The 9,545-nt window shown below is 39.8% G+C and overlaps 1 protein-coding gene across 1 annotated transcript; it reads right to left on the bottom strand.

Annotated features, from left to right (window-relative positions):
• Positions 1-597: 597 nt before the first annotated feature.
• On the bottom strand, positions 598-8,520 carry LOC109374498 (complement component receptor 1-like protein). The gene is made up of 2 exons (XM_019629129.1): positions 8,340-8,520; positions 598-1,112 (listed from the first exon to the last, which is right to left on the bottom strand). Exons 1-2 carry the CDS (start codon positions 8,419-8,421, stop codon positions 925-927), a joined length of 270 nt encoding a protein of 89 aa, XP_019484674.1. The 5' UTR covers positions 8,422-8,520; the 3' UTR covers positions 598-924.
• Between the last annotated feature and the right edge of the window lie 1,025 nt (positions 8,521-9,545).

The raw sequence follows: 9,545 nt of genomic DNA, 5'->3' as shown, positions 1-9,545 counted from the left end.
CTCTCTCCAAACCAACGACTTTACCACTGCTGTAATCTCTCCTCAGATCACTGAGTAACAAAATTCACCTTTCTAACTCTGGTCTCCATTGGCCCAATATGTCTTCTGTGCACATCTACAACTGCTCACATTATCTTGCAGAAGCACAAATGTGGATGTGCAACTCCCCACATTTAAAAATATACAATGACTTACCATTGTTCATTGGGGAATTAAATGCATGGCCTGTCACAATTAAGCTTCAAACCACTAAATCAACTATTATTCCTCACCATGCACGTTATCCTCCAACCACACTGAATTTTCCTGTTTTCCAAAGACATCCTGTTCTTTTATACCTCTGTGCTTTTGTATATGCTGTTTCCTCTGCCTGTAAATGCCTAAATTTCCCTAATTCTCCTAGATAGAATTTATTATTTACTTCTCTGTGATCTCATAGAACTTTATGAATAAATGAAATTGCATCATAGTATAGTATTTGTTTAAAAGTTAGTCTTTACAATTAATATGGGAGTTCCTCAAAGGAAAGGACTAGCAGATTTTTATGGTTTTTCCCAACCCCGTCATTTAGCCTAAAGCTTCATACCTAGTAGTTACTCAAAAAAATCTCTTGAATTAAATGGGGTAAAAATAAAGTGAAACTAACATTCCTTGTATACCAACTTCTAACCTCACTCTACCACAGTACAGAGAGCATAGAGCAAGGTCATGGAGATTATAGGTAAACAGGGCTGGCCAGCTGTGATGATTTAACCTCCATACCTGATGCCCTGAGGTATAAAAGAAAACACGGAGAACCCAGGAAATCCATCCGCCTCCAACTTAATTTGAGATGACTTATTAATTCGCTGGTCTTTTATCTTGAAAAATAATAGGTTAGCTCATAGAGATCCACTCATAAACCCACAGATGCCTCTATTAAGATTACTCACGTTTACAGTATTTCTGGGCATCTGACCACTTGGAGGTCTCTAGGCAGGTGGTAAAGAATGACCTCTTGAAATACCCAGGAAGACATTCATATTCCCAAGTTGTCCCAACAGCAAACTCAGACTGATCACTCAGAATTTTAGGCTTAGCAAAAGGATACTTTGGCAGGAACTTACACTGACCTAGAGACAAAGACCACAGGAATATCAAAAGTAAGAGAGGCTAAAACTTCTACTCTACTTCTGTTTTGTCATCAATTACCATATAACTTGTAGCATGGGTGCATGTACAGAGAAATAAGCTCAGAAATCCAGATTTTTTAGGATAGACTTCAGAGGAAGAGCTGAAAACAAATCACTTTTCATTGAAGTCCATAAAGACCTTAGAGCTGTTCCATTTTTTTAAAACCTCATAAATAAAAACTAAAGCCTTATACAACTTTTCTGGATGGAAATAAAGTACATCAGGGACCTTATAAGCTCAGTACATATATGATCTCCTAAAATTACTTTAATGAAAAACATTACAGTAAATCCCCGAACTTACGAATGAGTTCCATTCTGGGAGAACATTTGTAAGTCGGATTCGTTCATAAGTCCGACTTGTTTGTAAGTCCGACAAAGTGAGTCTTATACACCTTTGACACAAATATACAATGTAAAGCATAAAAAAAACTAAACACACAAAATGTGCCAATGGTTGAACGATTCATGTTATAAGACTGAGCGATGTCTACCATCTTTTCACCTTGATCCAATCTCTGAATTATTTTCTCTTTTGTTTCCATGGTTATTGCTCTGCGCTTCCTAGCAGTCCCCTCCACATCACCACTGCTTTTCCTCTTGCTTCCGGACATCCTGGGCTCGGATTGAGTACTGTACACTATTGCACTGTATAGTAAGCACACAGCAGCACAACTGTGACAATGTCCAGCAGACACGTGAGCTACTTCAGTGATTTGTTCACATCTACGAATGTTCGTAATGCAAGGTCCATTCGTATCTGTGAAAGTTTGCAACTCAAATGTTCATAACTTGGGGACTTCTGTACTATCTTAGGCATGGTTTAGACTCTAGCAATAAGAAAATATGCTTATTTATTATTCTTCATTATTGTATTCCATTAACCTAATAGAGTAATATGCCTAAGAGAACTTAGAGAATACATTCTGATGGGTACCAAATAAAAGGAACTACTTATTTAAAGACAGTTCCCAGTGTCTTCAAATAATAATAATAATAATAATAATAAAACAAATTTTATCCCAGGAGATGGATGAGAAACTGTAACACCCAAATTTTTGAAGATATATCCGGAAAAGTCATTTTTCTAGGTATGAAAGAGAGCTCAAGTTTTAACTCCAGAATGGCAGTATATTTGAATATCAAATTTATAAATCTCTTCCTTTTTCATACAAGCCTGAAACAGGAACAGGTGAAAGTCAAAGGACACACATGATCTAACTGACACAGGCAAACACAGAGCTCCCAAGGTTGTAGCCAGATCCAGCCTTTCTGTCGCCCAGCACATCTGTTGGAGAAGTCATATAGACTGGATCTAAGAATAGTCATCACTTTTGGGGACCCAGATCTCACTGTAGACCTCCCATTTCTTATCTAAGCTCCTTTGGTTTCCTCCATTAACATCTACAAATGTCTCCAAGTGCATACCTATTCAAAACAGCATGGCTGTATAGGGAAAGTTAGGGTTTGACCTCAAATCAATGAAGACCAATTCATGACTCTGATATTACTTGTGGCAATTCACCTTAAGCAAGTGATTTAACCAGCAAATATCCAGCGTGAATAAAGACAATACCAAATGATTCTCCAGAAGCTAGAAAACCAGTTTAAATCCTCAAGAATTAATCAGCAGCAGTGGACTAAGATGGAACCAAGATCTTGAAGCAGCAAAAGCAGAAAGGTACTTTATAATATGAACTTCTGAGGTGAAAGGAGGTAAGAATCACATTTATTGGATAAGAAATAATGGGAAATTCTAATCTCCAATAAGGAGAGCTGGGGACTCTCTCTCCTTTTAGGGATGTTAGCTCTAATTAGGATTCAAATTGCTAAAACACCAGGTCACAAGACAGAATTTCCAGCAATCATGTTCTCTTCCATATCAAAAAAGGAAAGGCTAGTGAATGAATCATTAGGTAATATGAATTTTCTTAAGGGTTACTGCACCCTATTCATATATTTCTAAAATCAGAAATAAAAACCCAGAGTAGATCATGACTAGGCCTGAAATAGAAGATAGTGGCAAGACATTGACATATAAATCCCTCAAACCATGATAAAAACCAGTGAGACCAACCAGTTTCTAGAGAACAGGGTTATATTTAGCTCTCCATTTAGCCTTACCTAGGATGGCTTAGAGATCCATTTGAATGAATGAAGAACAAATATATAGTATAATAAAAATAAAAATAAAATTTAGGTCAGAAAGCAGTTAGGAGGAGGAATTATTACTAAGAATGAGAATTATTATAATCAAATGCCTTAACACTGTGTTTCCTGGTCATTTGACCATTTTTGAATGACAGTTATGCATGTTAACCAACATGCTCTCTTAAACACAGAAGATGCATCAGTGAACATTAGAGACAAGGTTCCCACCCCCATGAAATTTATATTCCAACAGAGGGAGACAGATCATTAATAGATACAAATAAATAAATAGATGGCATGTAAAGGACATAAACAATGATGTGTCAAATGTAACTCACTGGAAGAGGGGACAGGATGGCATACCACTTCCCTGTGATGGTTAAGGGAGGCCTCTGAAGAGGAGACACTGAATTGTGATGGAAGGATAAGAAGAAGCCAGCCAGGCAAAGCACCAGACAAAAGCATTTTAGGCAGAGGCCTAACAGCAGAGATGTGTTTGCTATGCTTTAGGGATAGATAGAAGGCAAGTGTGACTGGAACGCAGTGGTCAAAACGGAGTGGGATGAGATCCTTCCAATGACTTCCACTCAGGAAAACATGCAGATACCTTATTACTGAGGTATCTGCAGGATACCTCAGTATACTTACTACCTGAGTGATTTGGTTGATGGTAACACCAAGTACTAAGATGGGAAAACCTGGGAAAGGAATAGTTTTTGTTTTGGGGGTGTGTGTGTTGTATGGTGTTGTAGGAACAGGATCGGTTCCGCTTTAGACTTGGTATATTTAACACACTTACTGTGCCTCCAGATGGAGATGCCAGGTAGGCAGTTGGATGTACAAATTTGCTACTCAGGAGATAGATCAGGACTATAGATAATAAGTATAAGTCATTAACACGTAAGTAATATGAGTATTTAAAGCCATGAGACTGGATGAGATCTCTTAGGAAGAAGGCATTGAGAAAAACAGAATAGGCTCAATGTTGAGCCCCCAAACTCTCTAATATTTAGAGACAGGGCAAAAGGGTCTTAGAGCAAACAGAGACGTACAGAAAAAAATAGGTAATAAGAGTGTTCTGTCTTGGAAAATGAGAATGAAACTGTTTCAGGAGGGTGGAAGTATTCAGCTTTTGCTGAAAGACGGAGGAAGATAAAGACAGAAAAATGACCACTGTAGTCGTCAGCCTGAAGGTCAGTAGTGAGAATAGTGGGAAAACAAGCCTGTCTGGAGTGGGTTAAGGAGATAAAGAAATGTGAGCAAGTAGTTGATGAGAATTTTTGCTGAGGATGAGAAGAGGGACAGAAAAATGCAGTTCCATTGGGTCATGAGAAGTCCCCTTTCCTTAACAAAGGATGTCCTGGAGCATATTTAGTTGCTCGTGGGGATGATCCAACAAGTGATATAAATGCAATGATGCAAGATGGGACATCTGCAGAAGTCAAGTCCTTGCGAATGCAAGAGGGGAGGGAATGTGATCAAGAATACAAAGAGAGGAGTTGACCTTGGTCAGCAGGAAGGATAGAGTTTTTCCATTGTTACAGGAGGGAAAGAACATTCTTATGGAACTCCTAGTTACATGCTCATGCTAGGATTCATCAGGCAACAAGACAGATAAACGTCTTGCTCTCCTGGAACTTATATTCCAGTGAGGGATCAAATGCAAACAAGCAAATAAACAAGAAGGTTTCCTATGATAGTCGGTGCTCTTAGGAAACTAGAACATGATTATGTGATGGAGAGTGACCTCGGGTCCAACGGCTTCAGATAAGAGAGAAGAGCCCAGGTAGAGTTGAGACCTGAATTCCCAAAAGGAGACAGGCAAGGGATTATCTGTAGAAGAGCATTTCCATAAAGGGAATACCTAGTGCAAAGTCTAAACAAATGTGAGTATGTTCAATGGAAAGAAAGCCAGTGTGGCTGGAGCAGAGGGAAAGAGGGCAGTAGGACAGGGAATTTCAGAGAGGCGAAGGCCTGTAGTGAAGGATAAGGGCATGGATTTTGTTTTTGTCTTAATGTGATGGGAAGCCCTTAGCAGGTTTTAAGCAGGAGAGAAAAAAGATGTGTTCTCAGGTGGAGGTAGATAATTAGAAAACAAGGGAATTCCTATTTGATGATTTTGGCAAGAGTGGAATTTAACAGTGCAGGAAATTTGAATCCCTTTATACAAATAGACAAAAGGAAGAAGTGGGGAAATACTCTACGTTGGAAATGTGCTTCCCATATGATCATGCTCATAGCAGTCTGCCCTATAGACACTTGCTTCAGAATCTTCCAGTGTTCTTGTTAAACTTCAGCTTCCAGGGCCATAGCCCAAACCTGTGAATCTCTGGAGGGTGAGATGGGACCCAGGAACCTACATTTAAAAATGCACCTGAAGAGTTTCTTAAGCATACTTAAGGGCAGAAACTAGCCAAGAGCCTTAGGATAGTTTGGGGAGGGTACACAGTAAGAGCAAAATTCAGGATGGGGGTCACAGGCAAAATATGAGCAAAGAACCATGGAAGGATATGAGAAATGGTGGGCAGTGCATTCATGATAGGAAGCAATGGGGAATCCGTAGGGCCATGCTTAGGTGAGATTCAATTACAAAGGGCTTGAAAGGCTGAAGACATTTGATTTTTTTTTTTAATCTCACAGGCAGTAGGAAACCCTTTTAGATTTTTTGAGCAAGGGAGTGAAATAATGAAAAAAATATATAGTTTTAAAATTTTGGTTCTCATCATTGGAAAGGGGAAAGACTGGTATCGGAGTGACCTGTAGGAGAGGAGGCTGTCAAACAGGTAATTATAGTGCTTAGGTTTAAAATATTGGTGTAAGAATGATAATACAAACAGAAGCACATTAGCTCTAACAGTTGGCAAATATTGGGTTGTCGGTAAAGTCATGATGCATTTTTGCAACGAAAAACATAGAAAAAATACGTCATGATTTTTCCGACAACCCAATAGGTAGACCTGGTCTTTCATGTGTCTGTAGTTAAGTGACCTAGAGGCTGGCCCTGCTCTGGTACCAGAAGGAGATGGTCTGGCATACTTGGAGGTGATGATGGATTGGCAGACTTGGTGAAGAATTTGATTTTCAACTGATAATAGCCCCTCTGAAATTTAGAAATAGGAATGCAAGGCTGGTGAAAAGTCAGGTCTGGAATTATGCCATGCAGAAGTGTTAGAGAAAGTTCTGAATGTGCATTTGTTCAAAAGGAGTTAACACCAGGAGAGAGAGAAAGATGAAGATAATGGTTTGGAGAAATGTCCAATTAAGGGTCAGGAGAAAGTTCAATGTCAGGAAGCAGACAAAATAAGTTGTAATAGAACCAATGTGTGCAGTTTCCCTTAACCAGCTGGGGGTGGTTGAGTTTAAATGCTGGCTCCATAAAATCAGGCCCCTACAGCTGGTCTTATTACTGATAAGTAGTATCATCTAACTCTCATTTGCCAATTCCATCTACCATTCAGGGCAGCTCAGTAGGGTGGTAGGGCAGTTTATCACTAGCTTCATTTCACAAATGACTTGCCAAAAGTCACACAGTTATTGAGGTCTGCATATAGTTAACGTCTTAATAAACTAGGAATTCACCGTACCCTGGAGGTAATTAAAAAGTTAGACCTATCTTAATACCAGGAGACTCTAATCATAATAAATTACAATATTTACTTAAAATTACCCCAACCTGGGAGAAAATAAGTTATAATAAACATCGAATGAGACCTTCTGAAGTCCTCACCATTACAGGTGGTTAATAACATAAAGACAACTGGAATTATAATTCACTTAACTTTTCTAAATAACTCCAGGAGTTTATCATTTAGGATGTCTTTACCAACACCATATATGTGTGTGTGTATATATATACATATATATATATATATACACACACACATATATAGTGCTTGGGATCAGGCATTATTCTTTTCTTTTATTAGTTTCAGGTGTACAAAACAGTGTAATAGACGTTTACACCCTTCACAAAGTGCTAATCCCCCCACCCCCAATGTACTACCCCTCTGACATCATATATAGCTGTTAACAATTCCATTGAATTTATCCCCTATGTGTACTTCACATCCTGTGACTATATATATATATATATGTATGTATATATATATATAAATATATATATATACATATATATATTTATATATATAAAAATTATAGTTGACATCTATTATTATTCAGCTTCGGGTGTACACTGCATTGGTCAGGCATCTACAACGTCCATGAAGTGGTCTTCCTAATAAGACAAGTGTCAATCGGATACCCTACAAAATCTTTACAACATTATTGATTATATTCCCCAAACTGTCTTTTGTATCCCTGTGGCAATTTTGTGGTTACCAATTTGTGCTTTCTAATCCCCTCACCTTCTCCCTCATCCCCACCTCCCCCTCCCATCTAGCAACCCTCAGTTTGTTCTCTATATCTCTGAGACTGTTTCTGATTAGTTCATTTATTCTAGGTATTCTTTAGATCCCACATATAAGTGAGACCCTATGGCATTTGTCTTTCTCTGTCTGACTAATTTCAGACATTATTCTTAATCAGGGAAGGCAGTGGGGGGGATCTGCTGCTCTTACTGGGCAAGAATGAGTTCAGAGGATGCAGAAACTCCAGCGCCTAGTGGAGAGTGCTGTGGACTTTCTGCTGCACATCAAGGATAGGTTTTGGTTATGTGGCCATCAGTAGCGCTAGGAGACCTCTGGGGGCGAGAGCCAGGAGCACCTGGTGAGACCCAGGCGCAGAGATAGACCCCAGAGAGCACAGACCTAGCACACCACCTGTCACACCGGGTAGACCATACAGTGCCCACTCTGTGGTGCAGCCCTCAGTTCTTGGTGATTCCAGCCTGGGGAGGCGCAAGTGAGGACGTTCAAGACCAAGAGATTGCGGGGGGGGGGTGTTCCCCAAAGCAAGCTGTAGGTAGGCAAGCATCCGACACAGCCCCCACCTTCTCGCTTTTGACTGTGCTTTGCATCGCAGCACAGAGGCCATCCCTGCCCCCAGACGCGTCCCTACCTTCGTGCTTCCTCTCCAGCTCACCGAGGACCCCTGGAGTGATGATAGCCAAGAAAACCCAGAGCAGGACTGTGGCGCCCATGCCACAGCCCCAGCGGCGGGATGAGTTCCGAGACCCGCGAGCTCCCAGCAGCTCTGGTAGGGCAGGGCTGGTGCAGGAGGCAGCGGCAAACAAGGGAGCGCGAGCCCTTAAATAGCGTCTGGCACCACGTGCTAGCTTTCCGGGCACACCTGCGGGCTGTCTGGGGGCGGGACGCCCACGCGGGTAAGGGTGGCCCAGGCGGCGAAGGTGGGGCGGGGAGAGAAATTCTGATCCAGTCATTGGCTCAAACTCTAGCCCTCAGTGTATTGGCTTTCCAGCTTTTTGACCATGCAACTCAGTGCATCCATTTCTGCCTCTCTGGAGTACTGAAACAAGTTTCACAAAATAGTAATAACCCTTACTTGTCTGTGATGATCTAGTCTCCCCTCGCCTCTCCTCTCCCTTGGATCCACTAAATTCATTTCAAAAGCTATTAATGATTCCAACCCTCAGCTTGAAAGAACAGTTTACTTAGAAAGGAAACTTATGAACAGCAGCAACTTCTGTTATGCCTTTTATATTTTGAAATAAATTCTATCTATCTATCTATCTATCTATCTATCTATCTATCTATATGGAGAGAGAGATAATTATGTAATTATATAATTATTACTTTGGAACTGTTTAAGTTACAGACATGGTACTCCTCCTTTTATTACTTCAGTGGGTATTTTCTAAAAACAAGAACATTCTCTTCCATAACTACAGTGCAGTGAGCAAAAACAGGAAATTAATATCATTAATATCAATACAATACTATTATCTAAGTGACAGACTATACTCAAATTTCTCCAATCATCTCAGTAATCTTCATTATAGCAAATACACACACACACACACACACACACACACACACACTTTTTTTTTCCTAGTCCAAGATGATTCTAAGATCACACATTGCATTTAATGTGTCTTTTTTTTTTCTCAGTTAATCTGAAAACGGTCTTCAGTCTTTTATTATTTTTTTGGTCTTCATGACCTTGATATGTTTGAAGAGTACACAACAATTATTTTGGTAGAATGACATTTAAATTAGTTATCTGTTGCATAGTAACAAATTATTGTACAATTATTTATTTAAAGCAAGATAATCATTTATTACCTCACAGTTTCTGTGTGTCAGG

This window comes from Hipposideros armiger, unplaced genomic scaffold, assembly GCF_001890085.2.
Source record: "Hipposideros armiger isolate ML-2016 unplaced genomic scaffold, ASM189008v1 scaffold_826, whole genome shotgun sequence".
Classification (NCBI taxonomy): domain Eukaryota; kingdom Metazoa; phylum Chordata; class Mammalia; order Chiroptera; family Hipposideridae; genus Hipposideros; species Hipposideros armiger.
Note: the sequence above shows the minus strand (reverse complement) of the source record. Positions and strands in the feature narration are given on the sequence as shown.